The 18420-nt window shown below is 46.9% G+C and overlaps 2 protein-coding genes across 4 annotated transcripts in view; one reads left to right on the top strand and one right to left on the bottom strand.

Moving 5' to 3' along the window:
* The window catches only part of ALDH1L1 (aldehyde dehydrogenase 1 family member L1), a 34141-nt gene extending 16170 nt beyond the window's left edge, over nucleotides 1-17971 (top strand). Inside the window, 17 exon segments of the mRNA XM_083157957.1 lie at nucleotides 1684-1833; nucleotides 3852-3977; nucleotides 4559-4650; nucleotides 5860-6004; nucleotides 6367-6486; nucleotides 6864-6991; nucleotides 7599-7749; nucleotides 7920-7990; nucleotides 8212-8317; nucleotides 9280-9367; nucleotides 9653-9746; nucleotides 10376-10475; nucleotides 10974-11072; nucleotides 11852-12017; nucleotides 15548-15653; nucleotides 16563-16762; nucleotides 16991-17971. Coding sequence (XP_083014083.1) covers nucleotides 1684-1833; nucleotides 3852-3977; nucleotides 4559-4650; nucleotides 5860-6004; nucleotides 6367-6486; nucleotides 6864-6991; nucleotides 7599-7749; nucleotides 7920-7990; nucleotides 8212-8317; nucleotides 9280-9367; nucleotides 9653-9746; nucleotides 10376-10475; nucleotides 10974-11072; nucleotides 11852-12017; nucleotides 15548-15653; nucleotides 16563-16762; nucleotides 16991-17046 — 1998 coding nt within the window. The 3' untranslated portion in view covers nucleotides 17047-17971.
* The window catches only part of SLC41A3 (solute carrier family 41 member 3), a 44528-nt gene continuing 44007 nt past the window's right edge, over nucleotides 17900-18420 (bottom strand). For all 3 annotated transcript variants that reach the window (XM_083155660.1, XM_083155659.1, XM_083155661.1), the window contains exon 11: nucleotides 17900-18343. In XM_083155660.1, coding sequence (XP_083011786.1) covers nucleotides 18158-18343 — 186 coding nt within the window. In that variant the 3' untranslated portion in view covers nucleotides 17900-18157. The remainder of the gene's footprint in view (nucleotides 18344-18420) is intronic.

Genomic DNA, 18420 nt, shown 5'->3' with positions numbered 1-18420 from the left:
TAGGTAAGCAGCACTTATCTGGTTTAATGTGTACTGGGCATTACGGTGTTTGCTATAATGTTTACTGGGTATAGCGGTGTTTGCTATAATGTTTACTGGGTATAGCGGTGTTTGCTATAATGTTTACTGGGTATAGCGGTGTTTGCTATAATGTTTACTGGGTATAGCGGTGTGTGCTATAATGTGTACTGGGTATAGTGGTGTGTGCTATAATGTGTACTGGGCATAACGGTGTGTGCTATAATGTGTACTGGGCATAACAGTGTGTGCTATAATGTGTACTGGTCATAACGGTGTGTGCTATAATGTGTACTGGGTATAGTGGTGTGTGCTATAATGTGTACTGGGCATAACGGTGTGTGCTGTAATGTGTACTGGTCATAACGGTGTGTGCTGTAATATGTACTGGGCATAACGGTGTGTGCTGTAATATGTACTGGGCATAACGGTGTGTGCTATAATGTGTACTGGGCATAATGGTGTGTGCTGTAATATGTACTGGGCATAACGGTGTGTGCTGTAATATGTACTGGGCATAACGGTGTGTGCTATAATGTGTACTGGGCATAACGGTGTGTACTGTAATGTGTACTGGGCATAACGGTGTGTGCTGTAATATGTACTGGGCATAATGGTGTGTACTGTAATGTGTACTGGGCATAACGGTGTGTACTGTAATGTGTACTGGGCATAACGGTGTGTACTGTAATGTGTACTGGGCATAACGGTGTGTGCTGTAATATGTACTGGGCATAACGGTGTGTGCTGTAATATGTACTGGGCATAACGGTGTGTGCTGTAATATGTACTGGGCATAACGGTGTGTGCTGTAATATGTACTGGGCATAACGGTGTGTGCTATAATGTGTACTGGGCATAACGGTATGTGCTATAATGTGTACTGGGTATAGTGGTGTGTGCTATAATGTGTACTGGGCATAACGGTGTGTGCTATAATGTGTACTGGTCATAACGGTGTGTGCTATAATGTGTACTGGTCATAACGGTGTGTGCTATAATGTGTACTGGGTATAGTGGTGTGTGGTATAATGTGTACTGGGCATTACAGTGTGTGCTGTAATATGTACTGGGCATAACGGTGTGTGCTGTAATGTGTACTGGGCATAACGGTGTGTGCTGTAATGTACTGGGCATAACGGTGTGTACTGGGCATAACGGTGTGTGCTTTAATATGTACTGGGCATAACGGTGTGTGCTGTAATGTGTACTGGGCAGAACGGTGTGTGCTGGAATGTGAATTGATACTGCTATGTGACCACACCACTTTCCACAAAAAAACATGCCCTAAATTTTTAGCGTGCGCCTTCGGCGCGCACTGTCCATTTTTTCAGGTTTATATCGTTTCTAGTATATATGTATCTTTATGCGAGTGGGCCAATTGATACTTTCCCCCCCGACTCACATGTTGCCATGCTGGAAAGAAGGGGAGAGGAGGCTTTATTCCGTTGGGACCCAGAAAAGGTCAGGTAGGACCCCAATTTTAAGAAGTGAAGGGTCCCCGGACCCACTTTTTTGGGTGGTTTTCGCAAACACTGTATGTATGTATGTATGTATACATGGGAAGGGGGGGGGGGGCGCAATCAAATTTTTGGCAGGGGGGAGCAAAATTTATAGTTACGCCACTGATAATGGGACATGATTCATTCTACACAATGTTTATGACTTCTTATTCAGAAACTGACATTTTTCGGCTCAACACTCACGAGTAACGGACCAAATCCTGACGGAGACCTTCTGGAGATTCCTGGAGCATCCCGACCAGCCGTGGTGACCAAGAATGGCCTGGTACTCTTTGGGAATGATGGAAAAACGGTGGGTGAATTGAGAAGGTGAAAGAGGCACCCAATTATCAAGGGGTTAGTTAACCCCGAAACGTTGGAAACTATTTTGTTGTGATTTAAAGTTTTTTCTACAAGTCCTCCCGAGTGCCTCTGCCTGTTCTGCGGACGGTTCTATGTGTATCTATCGAGAGGGTAATGGGGCAGCTGCCAGTTTTTAGGAAGAGTGCCGGGCTGAAACATACTCCTATGTATATAGTTCTTCCATATATCTGGCATTCTGAGCTGTGTAAGAGAACTCTAATGCTGCAGTTACTGTAAGCCTGGTGATAGGTGTTGCTGGAACTCTAATGCTGCAGGTACTGTATATCTGGTTGCTAGGTGTTGCTGGAACTCTAATGCTGCAGGTACTGTATGTCTGGTTGCTAGGTGTTGCTGGAACTCTAATGCTGCAGGTACTGTATATCTGGTTGCTAGGTGTTGCTGGAACTCTAATGCTGCAGGTACTGTATATCTGGTTGCTAGGTGTTGCTGGAACTCTAATGCTGCAGGTACTGTATGTCTGGTTGCTAGGTGTTGCTGGAACTCTAATGCTGCAGGTACTGTATGTCTGGTTGCTAGGTGTTGCTGGAACTCTAATGCTGCAGGTACTGTATGTCTGGTTGCTAGGTGTTGCTGGAACGGTAATGCTGCAGGTACTGTATGTCTGGTTGCTAGGTGTTGCTGGAACGGTAATGCTGCAGGTACTGTATGTCTGGTTGCTAGGTGTTGCTGGAACTCTAATGCTGCAGGTACTGTATGTCTGGTTGCTAGGTGTTGCTGGAACTCTAATGCTGCAGGTACTGTATGTCTGGTTGCTAGGTGTTGCTGGAACTCTAATGCTGCAGGTACTGTATGTCTGGTTGCTAGGTGTTGCTGGAACTCCAATGCTGCAGTTACTTACTGTATGCCTGGTTACTACAGTAGGTGTTGCTGGAACTCTAATACTGCAGTTACTGTAAGCCTGGTTGCATACCCTCCAACATGACCCATTCCATTAGGTACAAAATGCTCTGTTCCTGGACTTCCCTGCCAGTGGCAGTTACAGATATGAGCCTGCAGCACAGTCCAATATTCAAAAAGGGGAGTCACACCTACTGCCACCCCAGACATCACTGAATCACTGACAGTTGATGTGACCCCCCCCCCCCTCTTTGAATATTGGACTGTGCTGGATTCCAACCTCTGTAACTGCCACTGGAAGGGAAGTCCAGGAACAGAGCATTTTGTACCTAATGGAATGGGTCATGTTGGAGGGTATGCTGGTTGCTAAGTGTTGCTGGGACTGTAATGCTGCAGTTACTGTAAGCCTAGTTGCTAAGTGTTGCTGGAACTGTAATGCTGCAGTTACTGTATGCCTGGTGATCGGTGCTGCTGGAACTGTAATGCTGCAGTTACTGTAAGCCTGGTGATACTGGTGTTGCTGGAACTCCAATGCTGCAGTTACTGTATGCCTGGTGATAGGTGCTGCTGGAACGCTAATGCTGCAGTTACTGTAATCCTGGTGATAGTTATTGCTGGAACGGTAATGCTGCAGTTACTGTAAGCTTGGTGGCTAGGTGTTGCTGGAACTCTAATGCTGCAGTTACTGTAAGCCTGGTTGCTAGGTGTTGCTGGAACTCTAATGCTGCAGTTACTGTATGCCTGGTGATAGGTGTTGCTGGAACGGTAATGCTGCAGTTACTGTAAGTCTGGTAGATAGGTGTTGCTGGAACTCTAATGCTGCAGTTACTGTAAGTCTGGTAGATAGGTGTTGCTGGAACTCTAATGCTGCAGTTACTGTAAGCCTGGTTGCAAGGTGTTGCTGGAACTCTAATGCTGCAGTTACTGTATGCCTGGTTGCAAGGTGTTGCTGGAACTCTAATGCTGCAGTTACTGTATGCCTGGTGATAGGTGCTGCTGGAACGCTAATGCTGCAGTTACTGTATGCCTGGTAATAGGTGCTGCTGGAACGCTAATGTCTTAGTCATTATCACTTACTTTACTTATGGTTAATCCTGTGTTTTATTGCAGTGTACAGTGAAGAACATTAAGTTTGAAGATGGGAAGATGATTCCGGCATCTCAGTACTTCCAATCCTCTAACAGCGCCAGCCTGCAGCTTTCACAGGAGGAACGGGCCGTAGCAACTGAGATCCGGGTATTCTGTAGTCTGCAATATAATATAATATAATCATATATGTTTAGGGATTATGCCATGGAAGTGCTGATAATGGGATTTAATGACACTGCTGGGTTAATAAATGGAGACTGTTATCCCTGATTTCTAAAGCAGTGGGATTCATCAGAATCAGAAAGTGAGAGATTTGGTAAGAAATCTCCAGTTTTCTTAAAGCGGCAATCCAGTAAAACCAGTTTTATTTTGCAGTGTAAATGATTGCTGCTTTTAAAAACTGGAGATTTCTTACCAAATCTCTCACTTTCTGATTCTCTCATCCTAATATATTTCACCCAAGGGTGTAGCTACCATAGGTGCAGGGGGTGCAGCTGCTATGGGGCCCAAAGCTTTGGTGGGCCCATCTTCCATCTGTAAGTTAGATGTGCTATATACATTTATCAGTATTGGCTGGTAAATAGGGGCCCTTACAAACTTTTGCTATGGGGCCTATGAACATCTAGTTGCGCCCCTGATTTCACCCTTGATGTGTCCCCGGCTTTAGTGTCCTAACCCGAGGACTGGCACCTCACCACCAGTGATACTGATGTGTGATTGTCTTACAGGCTGTGTGGAAACGCATACTGACCAACATCGTTGACATTGAGGACTCCACCGATTTCTTCAAGGCTGGAGCAGCGTCTATGGATGTAGTGAGGTCAGTGCAGGAAGACGTATCGTCGAGACAGTCAGGACTTATACTGGTGTAACTCCCCTTATACTGGTGTAACTCCCTTTATACTGGTGTAACTCGCCTTATACTGGTGTAACTCGCCTTATACTGGTGTACATCTCCTTATACTGTTGTAACTCTCCTTATACTGGTGTAACTCTCCTTATACTGGTGTAACTCTCCTTATACTGGTGTAACTCCCCTTATACTGGTGTAACTCGCCTTATACTGGTGTAACTCTCCTTATACTGGTGTACATCTCCTTATACTGGTGTACCGCTCCTTATACTGGTGTACCGCTCCTTATACTGGTGTACCTCTCCTTATACTGGTGTACCTCTCCTTATACTGGTGTACCTCTCCTTATACTGGTGTACCTCTCCTTATACTGGTGTACCTCTCCTTATACTGGTGTACCTCTCCTTATACTGGTGTACCTCTCCTTATACTGGTGTACCTCTCCTTATACTGGTGTACCGCTCCTTATACTGGTGTACCGCTCCTTATACTGGTGTACCGCTCCTTATACTGGTGTACCGCTCCTTATACTGGTGTACCTCTCCTTATACTGGTGTAACTCTCCTTATACTGGTGTACCTCTCCTTATACTGGTGTACCTCTCCTTATACTGGTGTACCTCTCCTTATACTGGTGTAACTCTCCTTATACTGGTGTACCGCTCCTTATACTGGTGTACCGCTCCTTATACTGGTGTACCTCTCCTTATACTGGTGTACCTCTCCTTATACTGGTGTACCTCTCCTTATACTGGTGTACCGCTCCTTATACTGGTGTACCTCTCCTTATACTGGTGTACCTCTCCTTATACTGGTGTACCGCTCCTTATACTGGTGTACCTCTCCCTATACTGGTGTACCTCTCCTTATACTGGTGTACCTCTCCTTATACTGGTGTACCTCTCCTAATACTGGTGTACCTCTCCTTATACTGGTGTAACTCTCCTTATACTGGTGTACCTCTCCCTATACTGGTGTACCTCTCCTTATACTGGTGTACCTCTCCTTATACTGGTGTAACTCTCCTTATACTGGTGTACCTCTCTTTATACTGGTGTAACTCTCCTTATACTGGTGTACCGCTCCTTATACTGGTGTAACTCTCCTTATACTGGTGTACCTCTCCTTATACTGGTGTACCTCTCCTTATACTGGTGCAGTGTTCTCTTCCCTCCAGGCTGGTGGAAGAAGTGAAGCTGAGGTGTAATGGACTCCAACTACAGAATGAAGACGTCTATATGGCCACCACATTTGAGGAATTCATTCAGATGCTCGTGAGGCGGCTGAGAGGGGACGGAGATGAGGAAATAGCCATAGACTACGTAAGACACCTCACCTACCTTCTCCATTACTAAACAGATAAGATATAGGGGCCCAATGATCGTATTTACAATGTGATCTGTGCAGAATATTACCACTCACGATGTATCACCCCCCCTCTCGCAGAGACAGGGCTCCTAAAGGGACATAGGCTACAATGGTCTATCACCATGTCAGAATGGCGGTAGCCCTGGGATGTGGTGCGACGCTGCCCACAGTAGGGCAGTGTGTGCGGCACGCGGGAGCCAGATGCTGGTCTGGGAATCTTTATAGTGTCCTTCTTCTCTCCTCCATTGGGGGGCACTGTAGCCAACTGTATAGGGGATAGGTCCTATTTGTGCAATAATCCATGTCATTGTTCCAGGTGGAGAAGAGCGCTAACAACATGACCATCAAGATGCCCCATCAGCTCTTCATTAACGGACAATTCACAGACGCTGAGGGCGGGAAAACCTACGACACCATTAACCCCACAGATGGAAATGTGAGTGTCAGGGGCTGATCCCAGTAGAATCCGGTCACTCCATGACCTTATGTATCTATGAAAGCACAACTCAGTGCTCCTAGTCTTCTCTTCTGCCCCCACTGCACGCTCAGGGCCAGCTCTGCCTCTAGGCAGCTGCCTATGGGCTCCAGTATCTGGGGGAGCCCCTGAGTCTGACTATCACGCAATTAAGGATGACTCTAAGAGAGGAACCCAGTGATGGTCATCTATTGCATAGTATACCACCATCGATGGCCAGTTACACTATTGCAATCCATGGTAACCATCAATGGCAATGATGGTCATCCCTACCCCAGACCGCAGCGATCAGTCAGAGGTGATGGATTGCGATATTTTTCTATATTCTCTTTTCTCAGGCCATCTGCAAAGTGTCTCTGGCCCAGGTGTCTGATATAGACAAAGCCGTAGCTGCGGCCAAAGAAGCGTTCGAAAATGGCGAGTGGGGCCGGATGAACCCAAGAGATCGGGGGCGTTTGCTGTACAGGTGAGATCAGTGGGATGTGTGGTTTTGGTGGTACTTACACAACAGAGGCTGTGCCCTGTGTTGGCCATTACAAGTCAAGCCATGCTGCTAGGCCATATGTAAGGACCAGGGGTGGGTGGCAATCCCATGCAGAAGATCAATGGTCCACACTGACCATGGCTTATGATGTTGTGGTCAAAGGCCTGGACAGCACCTTCTAGACTGCTCTGGCTGCCATGTGTGACACTAAGACCGTCCTATAGGGTAAGCGGACATCATGGAGAAGATGATATATAGTCCAAGAAGGCGCAACTATGAGCTCTCTAGCATGAAAGTAACGGACATGGACCTAGCACAGGACACAACTCTCTCCCGCCTCTTTCTGAGATAGTCCAGTAAGGGGTTGTTTATTGAGGCCGTCAAGGGGCCATGTAAGGCTGATTGTGGCTAGTTTGGAGGTGTCGTGAATGGATCTCTGTGTCATCGTTTAGTTAAAAAAACATTATTCTTCTTTTGGGATGTGAGGGGGGGTGTTTCCTTTTGAGGCAAAAAAAATATTGACAGTAACGCTTCCTTACTCTAATCCTGTGTATGTGGTCTGCTGACGTCCCCGTCTGTGTCGTCCTAGGCTGGCTGACATCATGGACGAACACCAGGAGGAGCTAGCCACTATTGAGTCCATAGACTCCGGCGCTGTGTACACGTTGGCTTTGAAGACCCACGTAGGGATGTCCATCCAGACGTTCCGATACTTTGCCGGATGGTGCGATAAAATCCAGGTGACTGGAAGGTGTTGCCGAAAAAATGTGGGAAAAAAAACGTTAAATATGAGGCAATTTATTTTGTAAAAGTTGCGGAAGAAGAAAGGGATGGGTTTCTACCGTCGTGTAAATATATTTTTTTCCCATGCGTGTGCTTAGCAGGTTCTAAGAGAATCCATGTCTTACAGGGCTCAACCATCCCGATTAACCAAGCACGCCCAAATCGAAATTTGACCTTCACCAAGAGAGAGCCAATAGGGTGAGCCCATTACTGTTATACTTTCTAGCTAAGCCAATCACTGCAGTGCGATGCCATATTGTTCTTTATAGAGTATTTACCTAAACGCTTGGGTCACCCATTGTGCTCATACCAAACCACTGTCTGTTCTTCGCAAACATCTGTTGCTCGTAGTTTTATGACTTTTGCAAAAAGTATCATTTTTCAGTTCAATTGCATCTTGTGCGACATGTTTTTGGCAGGGTCTGTGGAATTGTCATACCGTGGAACTACCCACTAATGATGCTGGCGTGGAAAGCAGCGGCCTGTCTTGCTGCAGGTAACACAGTTGTGCTGAAACCAGCTCAGGTGAGATATATGACAGACATAACCAAACGCTCTGCGCGCGGATCGCTCGCATAGTTCCCTGTATCAGTTTTGTTCTGGCCGATATTACGTCATTTGCATCCTGTTGTCACGTCGCGGGTCACCGGAACCAGTAATAATGATATCCAGGCCTCTAGTTTAATGAAATGATTTATTAATATTGATGTATATACTGGATATATTGTGCCGGCTTTATACAGCGCTTTAAATACAGGACAAACACAGCAGTGAAACACGTGTTTGGTAACAGGCAGACAAAAGGGCACAATTCAGACCTGTCTGCTATGCTGCGTATGTTTTGCAGACTAGCGTATAGGTAAACACTGCACCCTGCACGGCCTAATCCCCCCCCCCCACACACACACACACACACACATATGCTTACACAATCCCCAACATGTGTCCCCATGGGCGAAAATCATTTGATGTTTGCTGACCGTTATGAACGGGTTTGAATTGTCTCCAAAGAAAGAATGCTTACAGTATACAGCTAAATATAACAGTGTGCCGGATTCTGGTTGGTTTGCAAAAGCAAGATCCTTCTTTAATGGACAAAACCATGCTGCATCGCAGGTGGGGCAGATGTAACCGGTGCAGAGAGAGTTACATTTGGGTGGGTTGTGTTCAAACTGAAATCTTAATTGCAGTGTAAGAATAAAGCAGCCAGTATTTACCCTGCACAGAAACAAAATAACTCCCCCACATCTAACTCTCTCTGCGCATGTTACATCTGCCCCACCTGCAGTGCAGCATGGTTTTGTCCATTAGAGAAGGAGCTTGCTTTTGCAAACCAAGCAGAATCAGACCCAATGTGTGCACGCCGGGGCAGTTATGTAGATCAGCTCAGATAAAACATTAACCGGTATTTTATAAAACTATAACCGAAACGTTAGTTATTCCTTCCCTAAACACAAATGGACTGTTCGTGTTATATGTTCCCGCAGGTGACCCCGCTAACAGCCCTGAAGTTTGCCGAGCTAACAGTGAAAGCTGGATTTCCGAAGGGAGTGGTCAACATCCTGCCGGGAGCCGGTACGTTCATGACGCGGGAGCGGGGACAATTGTCCACCATGGGGATTTGGGGAATGGATTTATATATATAGCCACAGTATCGCTTCATTGTAGCCCTGCCCCCACCATACAATGTCGGTTATACGGAAAGCCCCGACACAGTGCGTCTTCCCACTTGGCCACACCCCCATGAAGCCACCTGCGGCTTCGAACTCCCACTTTGTTTTCTATGGCTTATACTGTACTAATGATCCAGTAAGTGATATTTCCGTAGTTAACTAACCACCCTCTATCTCTCCAACAAAGGATCGCTCATCGGACAGCGGCTTTCTGACCACCCGGATGTCAGAAAAATCGGATTTACAGGCTCCACCCCCATAGGAAAACATATCATGAAAAGGTGAAACGCGTAGTGAGGGACACAGTGCATTGCCTTAGGTGCAAAATCCAGAGCGCATTCAATATTCTGAGCAGGGTTTCACACTCATGGGGTGATTCAGACCCACTCGGTGCAAGCCGAATTCACTCCCCCGTCCAATGTTTGGGGTCCCCGACGCGTTTGCACCAAAATAAATGGGCAGGGGGTGGAAGCAGGGAACCGCTGGGTGTACCCCTGTGAACGCAGGCGTATCAATGCCTCCCTGAGGTGGGTGGCTGGTGTCACATGCCCTAAATTCGTCCATCTCCGGCTTGTAGTGGCGGGGGGTGTATATATATACATTGCCTAGCGAACAAGTCTGATCCCGCCCTCAGAACAGCCGCTCTCATCTGAATTTGATCATCAAGCAGCCAAACATGTGCCCAATTTTCCTAGTGTGGACCACATTGTACAGATCTAGTATTTTGTTCATGGTTATTATGGCCCCCAACACTAAGCGGTGCTGTCTTGTTATAAATAAGTAAATTACTTGGCGTGGTCACTATGTGAGTTTACGCTTTGTTGAGGTTACTCTCAGATGATTGGCTGCTCTACCCCAGTGCTTGGTAATTACAGAGAACATGTCACTGACTGCTCTGTCCTCCCCCCAGCTGTGCCGTAAGCAACGTGAAGAAGGTGTCTCTGGAGCTGGGTGGGAAATCTCCTCTGATCATCTTCCAGGACTGTGACCTGGATAAGGCCGTGCGGATGGTAAGGTTCTGGGGCTGCTTTAATGAAAGCACAAAGATTGATTCTTCCTCTGTCTACTGTTTCCCTTGTTCAATACAAGTAAACGGTCTGAAAATGAACTTATCTCAACTAAAGCTGTAACATGTAGAATCTCTTTAAAAGAGGTGATCAGTGGTTATATTGCTGTGTTGCCACTAGGGGGACTAAAGAGTAATCCCACTCAGTGTACCTTACCCCGGGCCTTACTGAGTCCTTTCAGCCAGTGGTGGATCCAGAGGTGTGACCGCAGCACAGTCCAAAATTTAAATTGGGGATCCACACTAACTGCCAGTGAGTCTTAGCTGATGCTGTTGGGGGTGGCAGTTGGTGTGGATCCCCTATTTGAATTTTGGATTGTGATGTGCCCCACCCCTGGATCTACCACTGCTTTCCCCCATCATATGCAGTCAGTTATGTGATGCTATTATGAAGATACGGACATATAACTTCCTCTTCTCTCTCGTTCTCTTTGCCTCTCAGGGGATGAGTGCAGTGTTCTTCAACAAGGGGGAGAACTGCATTGCTGCTGGGAGACTATTTGTTGAGGACTCAATCCATGACGAGTTTGTGCGGAGAGTGGTGAGTGCTGGGGCTATAGACACAGAGGCTTACAATTACCCCTCACCCAAATTCCAGCATCTTCTGACCATTTGGCCCATGTGTGCAATGAAGGATTTAATTCCATCTCCCCTCTGTTCCGTTATTGGACAGGGGAACAATATTGGGGTGGAGGACGCTCATTCATTGCTGTAGTGTAACCAAGCACCTGGTGCTTACAGTACAAGTGCTCAGATATCTGAGTTACAATGAGCACCCGTGCGGAGATGCTGTATGGTATACAATACGTACCTCTATGACCATTACGCGTTTCACCTGCATTCCCTTGTCAGGAAAGGTGGAAGGTTGGCACTGAAAACGTCAGCAACTGCCCATTGTGGGCCCTAGCTCAGCTCCTCTGTTTCAGGAAATGTCTCGCTCCATTCACCCATTTAGCTGGTTTATTGCAGACTGTACAATAGCAGTTAAATAAGGATATTTGGGATTTTCTTCTAGGGCACTTGTTGTTCAGAAGGAATAAAACATACAGTATATATTAATATACTTATCACCAGTGGTGGATCCAGGGGTGGGACTGCGGTACAGTTCAAAAATCAAATAGGGAGTGTCCCGGATTGTGATGTTTTGGGGGACGCAGTTGGTGTAGCTCCCCTATTTGAAGCCACCATTGTTTATCACCCACAATGACCCTTATTAACGAGTTCCTGGCAATGACTGTGTTAGACATACAAAGTTGTGGGATGTCATTCACAGTGGAAGCCAAATTAAATAGATTTTTTGTTTTACCATATGATAACCAGGTGGAAGAAGTGAAGAAGATGAAGATCGGGGACCCATTGGACAGATCCACTGACCACGGACCTCAGAACCACAAGGCGCACTTAGATAAACTGGTGGAGTATTGCCAGACTGGGGTAAAGGAAGGGGCCACACTGGTATACGGCGGAAAGCAGCTTCCCAGACCCGGTGAGAGCTTCCTGTATACAGGGATGGGGATTATACATATACAGCGGACCAGGGGTTTATAGACAACACTTTATCTGGGTACAGAGGGAAATCTAATTGTGTATTTATTGAAACTTTGAGAAAAGCCTCAGATGGTTATAACAGTGTGGTCATAATGTGTGGTCCTAGAACGTCTTCTTATTGCCTGCAGGTGGCGCTATAGCTCCTGTAGTCTTTGATCTCAAAGGGAATGTCCTCCTAATACAATGCTTATTATAACTCATCCACACTCCCTATGCCACCCATGACCGAAACGGCAGGGATCCCATCCTGCCACCCACAAGACATTATACAAGCCCCACCCCCGGGGTGATATACCCAATCTGCAGTATTTACATAGTCAATATGTCGACATGCACTGTGTCCACAGGGACAAATAGTCAACATGGAAATGGTTGACAGCAGAAAAGGTCAGAGGGTACAAAAGGCGGACCGGGTCAAAAGTTTGACATGGAAATGGTTGACACAAAAAAGGTCAACACAAGTTTTTTTTTAATGTATTTGGGGTGTTGGAACATGTTACTATTCACAATCTTCTCCCGAGTGGACGGTAAATGAATCCAACTTTGAAAAATATGAGAAAACCCCCCAAAAAACGTGCGTTGACCATACTGTATGTGCGTCGGCTATTGTCACTTCAACCTTCTGTACTTAAGTACTGGCTAGCTTTTGACCATGTTGACCATATGGTGTTGACCTATTGACACTATCTATACATTGGACCCCCCCAATCCCACATCTGCACCTCTCTAATCATTTTCCTCCAGATGGCAAGTCTATGCTGCTACAAAGGGTTAATGCCGGACACATGAAGCCCCTCCCCACTGAGCAGGACATATAGGGCGAAATGTAATAGGGTGGGATTTTTTAGACATGTGCGATTTTTGGTCAAAAACGGCCGAAATCGCACTTTTTCCGAAAATCGCACATTTTAATAGGTTGAAAATCTATCCAAATCGCATCCAGATGTTTTCCCATTATAAAGTATACAACTCGCAAATGTAATAGGGTGTGATTTTTGGTAAATGTTACCAAAAATCGCAAAAAAAAATAGACCAGGTTCTGACAGGCGAATTTGACAGAACCATGCACAGATCATTGAGATCTGTGCATGGTCCTGTTAATAAAAATGTGTAAAAGTGTTTTTATAAAAAAAAAACGGCGTGGGGTCCCCCCTCCTAAGCATAACCAGCCCCGGGCTCAATGAGCCGGTCCTGGTTCCAAAAATACGGGGGACAAAAAATCTGGGGGTCCCCCGTATTTTGAAACCAGCACCGGGCTCCAACAGCCCGCGGTGTCATGCCACAGCCGGGGGACACTTTTTACACAAGGTCCCCCGGCCGTACCATGAGCACCGTGGCTGGTCAGCCTTGGACGGGGTACCTGGAGGAGTGGGGACCCCCCCCCCCCCCCCAATAAAGGGGTCCCCCCCCCCAGGCTTCACCCGTCCACGGCTGAAGCCCGGGGCTGTCACCGGCGTCCGTGGCCAGTGGACGCCGGCCTGATAGGGTTAAATCGATCATACGTTACATTGCTTTATACCGGAGAACTACATGTGCCAGCAGACCTCCCCCGCATGCTGGGACTTGGAGAACCACAAGTCCCAGCATGCGGGGCATTAATGGGCCCGCTGGGACTTGTAGTCCACCTGTAAAAAGAATGTTTATAAAAAACACACACAGAGAAGTAAAAGTTTATTACACACACATACCTCACTTTTACACCAGCGTTACTTACCATTCCTGGATCCAGCGCTGGTCTGGTTGCTTCACAGCCGGCTCCCCCCGCACTGACAGGCAGCGGGGAGAACCGGCTTTCTCCGTTGCCTCTAACAGCTTCTGTAGCGCTGTTCCAGTGCTACAGAGGCTGAGAGCGCGATTGGCTGAGCTATGCGTCTCCATGGAGACGCATAGCTCAGCCAATCAGGACTGAGCTATGCGTCTCCATGGAGACGTATCGGCCAATCGCGCTCTCAGCCTCTGTAGCACTGGAACAGCGCTACAGAAGCTGTTAGAGGCAACGGAGAAAGCCGGTTCTCCCCGCTGCCTGTCAGTGCGGGGGGAGCCGGCTGTAAAGCAGCCAGACCAGCGCTGGATCCAGGAATGGTAAGTAACGCTGGTGTAAAAGTGAGGTGTGTGGATGTGTGTGTAATAAACTTTTACTTCTCTGTGTGTGTGTTTTTTATAAACATTCTTTTTACAGGTGGACTACAAGTCCCAGCGGGCCCATTAATGCCCCGCATGCTGGGACTTGTGGTTCTCCAAGTCCCAGCATGCGGGGGAAGTCTGCTGGCACTTGTAGTTCTCTGGTATAAAGCAATGTAACGTATGATCGATTTAACCCTATCAGGCCGGCGTCCACTGGCCACGGACGCCGGTGACAGCCCCGGGCTTCAGCCCTGGACGGGTGAAGCCTGGGGGAGGGGACCCCTTTATTGGGGGGGTCCCCACTCCTCCAGGTACCCCGTCCAAGGCTGACCAGCCACGGTGCTCATGGTACGGCCGGGGGACCTTGTGTAAAAAGTGTCCCCCGGCTGTGGCATGACACCGCGGGCTGTTGGAGCCCGGTGCTGGTTTCAAAATACGGGGGACCCCCAGATTTTTTGTCCCCCGTATTTTTGGAACCAGGACCGGCTCATTGAGTCCGGGGCTGGTTATGCTTAGGAGGGGGGACCCCACGCCGGTTTTTTTTAAACTTTTTTTTTTTAGCACAAAATCGCATTTATGAAATGCGCACATTTTCATGACTAAAAATCGCCCGAAATCGCGGCAAATCGCATTTTTTTGCCGCAAATTCGCATCTCATTACATATGCGAATTCGCGGCAAAAAATGCGATTTTTAAAGGTGCGATTTGGTGCGATTTTTTTTTTGTCTAAAAATCGCACCCTATTACATTTCGCCCATACTGTATCAAACCTTCTAAAGGGGACAAAGTGGAAGGTGGAAAAGTTGCCCCTAGCAACCAATTACATTGTACTGATCATTTTATAGAATGTACAAGATGACTGATAGCTAGAAGCTGGTTGCTATGGGAAACTTCCTCACTCGTCTCCATTAGTAGGTTTGATACATCTCAAACAATTGGAATTATATCAGACACTTAGCGGGGGCTGTTATGTGTGTGTGTGTTTGGGGGGGGGGGCATGAGCATTTTACTTGCTGCTACTCTTATGGGGATACGCTCACTAGGTAGACACTGACCGACATACATTAGGTCGATCACTAAAAGTCAAATGTATGTCAACCATAAGTGTTCTGCTGCACTCGCCATCCTTCGGGCACTATCGTATTCTCCCTCTTTGCCCACCGAGATGGTAAAGTAGGAACAAGCCGGTTTAAAAAACTCATGAAAAACTCATGTCAACCGTTTGTCCATGTCGACCTTTTTGAACGTCTGTGGGTGAAGCCAATAGAACATTATAACGTGTATTCGCCAAATGCCGTCTACAGTTACACTACGATAAAATCTATTTATTGTTTTTGTTTCAAGGATTTTTCTTTGAGCCAACGATATTCATAGATGTCGCGGATGACACGTATATGGCCAAGGAAGAGTCCTTTGGGCCCGTGATGATCGTATCCAAGTTTAAAGATGGGTAAGAGACCGCCTCTATGTAATACCTGCGCTCAGCCCCTGCGGCGGGGAATTTCTGCCGGTATTTACCATCGTCTCACTAGTCCCGGTTAGTCCAGCACCTGGATCAAAGCATCAGTCAATCCTCCACTGGGTCTTGTGAATAAAGGTTATGCAGCAAGTGGGTTATGGCTCAAAGGCCCAATTTGGTCTGAAACCCTGTCAACCAATCAAACACTGGCATTTTGTCATTTGCAGTAGACTGATTGCTGATTGGCTGCTGAGAGATTACAGCAGCATTTTCAGTTCACAATAGCCTTGTTTCATTAAACCAACAGCGCCACCTTGTGCAAGACTACAGGAACTGCAGTGTTGGGAACAGGCAAATAATTTTGGAGCCATGACTCACCAAGGCTTATTATCACCTTTTGTTCTCAGCTGCAATACAATACATAGAACAATACGATAGGCGATTAGCAGGGGATTAAGTCCGACAGCTCTGGGTCACTTCATCCTATTAAAGGGCTAGATGAGGATGGCTCTATCTATAGGTCCGCCCACCGATATTCGTTATCCCCCCCCGCAGCGCTGCAAATGGGTAATTTGCATATACATCCATTCGCAGCCTTGCGTGGGTGGCCGAAACCATTCGATCGTCACTGACCATCGAATGATTTCAGAAGTGCTCGCTGATCTGAGTCACTCCCTGGTGCCTTAGATTAGTGGTGCCCTTCTCCATGAACACGCCCCCTTCCTGCCTCCTGTACGCCCACCCTGATGCCAGAGCCACGGAGACTAAGCAAGTCTCGGAGGGCGCCCGCGGAGAAGTTCTGCACATACCGTCTACACCCGTCGCCGTCGCGGTAGAATCAGGGCCTGGGTGCGGTCAGGTCTTCTGTATAAGTTGGATGTTTTGATTGATGTGTTTCAGCGACATTGACGGCGTTCTGAAGAGGGCCAACGACACTGAATTTGGACTTGCTTCCGGGGTCTTTACGAGGGACATCGGCAAAGCGCTGTATGTGAGCGAGAAGCTGCACGCCGGAACCGTCTTCATTAATACCTACAATAAAACAGATGTCGCCGCTCCGTTTGGAGGCTTCAAACAGTCTGGATTTGGGAAGGACCTAGGTGAGGATAACGGATGTCATATTGATGTGAGATTCAGGGGTCAGGGTCCTGGGGACCACACTATGAAGGCTGATATGTGTATTGTAAACATACATTGGTATAGTCTGAGAATTGCCCCTTGAATGTTATTGATGCCACCCACTGGTGTTGATGAGGTACTGCGCCCTAATGAATTTACAGCACGATGGATTGCACCTGACTGGCACCTCTTTCCTCCTCTGTTTGCAGGTGAGGAAGCGCTGAATGAATATTTGAAGACCAAAGCTGTTACTATTGAGTACTAGATTCTTATCTATGGGATCATTACGACACAACTGACCTGGACTGATTTATTGTCACACAATCCTATCACCCAATAGAGTTCTGATCTCCTCGTCGCCTCTGCTCCTTCCAGTGATATGAATTGTAAATAGAGATGCGGTTCCTGTTCTTCAGAAATCTGAGTACACCTGAATTTTGTGAAACGGAACCAAAACCCAATCCGGATTTCCCGAGAAGATCCAATCTCGGTCACAGTTTGGATCTTCTAGCGGATTGGAATTTTATTTTTTAAACCAAATTTCAGGGTTTGGATTGCAGAAATAACACGATTTTAGTTGTTTATATAATTTTTTAAAAGAAAAAAAAATCTGTACCCAAAACTAAAACACGACGATGACTCTGGATCCAAAACCTAAACAAGGCGGTCGGTGCACACACCTCTAACTGTAAATAGAACGTAGAGAAGTAATTATAGTTATAATGACTGACCAATCACTGGACGCAGAGGTACGATGTCATTTGCATCCAGGTTCCTGTACACAACGCACCGGCTTCCCAGCCGCTATAGCGGGCCAATGCCGCCATGGAGGGGGAGAGCCTGTAGGCAGGTCTGTGAATCAGAAATCTGTGGGGCTAATAGGATAGGCTCGCTGCTAAGTCAGACACCTATTTATGGTCCCAACCCTCTATCCCCTGGTGCGGAGAGCTTACTATCAATGGCGCTGAACATGATTGGCTGCAGATGATCTGACATCGTGTATACAGACCTAAATGTATATTTGCCTGCATGCAGTAGCGTTCCGAATCTTTGCGAGTGGACCATCAGCCCCCTAGGTGTAGATTGTGGGGCTTTTCAAAGCGACACGATGTAACTGGTTCCGTACAACTGGTTTTATTGTAAACAAAGAACATCAGATTTAAATACAAATAAAACGTTTTCCTTATAAATCCATTGCAGTTTTTTGCAGAGAATTTCGCATCTGCCGATAAATATTCCTGCATCCGTTTACGTTATGTAGAGAAGTTTGTTTATTGTGTATACAGCTGGTAAAAAAGAAAAACCCCAGAGATCATCTCCTATTGCTTCTTTTTGAAGTGCAAATTCGGTAGCAAAAGAATAAGAGATCAGTGCATTCAGTCTCCCAGCTGAGACTCGGTCCCCGTCAGTAACCAGACCAGCCGGAAGCAGACGGCGAGGAATCCGGTCCCCAGCAGGTCGCCCAGCGCAGTGAGGTACGGGATGGAGAAGTTATCTGGGTCAAGTCCTCTTCTCCACATGAACCGCACAATGAGGTCCGCAATGTATAACAGGATGCTGACCTGGAATATTAGCGCATCACGGTTAGTGCCAGGAAGAGCCACAACAAAGAATAATTGTTAACGCCGCTATCAAACCA

The sequence above is a fragment of the Crinia signifera genome, chromosome 8 (assembly GCF_055691185.1).
Source record: "Crinia signifera chromosome 8, ASM5569118v1, whole genome shotgun sequence".
Lineage (NCBI taxonomy): Eukaryota > Metazoa > Chordata > Amphibia > Anura > Myobatrachidae > Crinia > Crinia signifera.
Note: the sequence above shows the minus strand (reverse complement) of the source record. Positions and strands in the feature narration are given on the sequence as shown.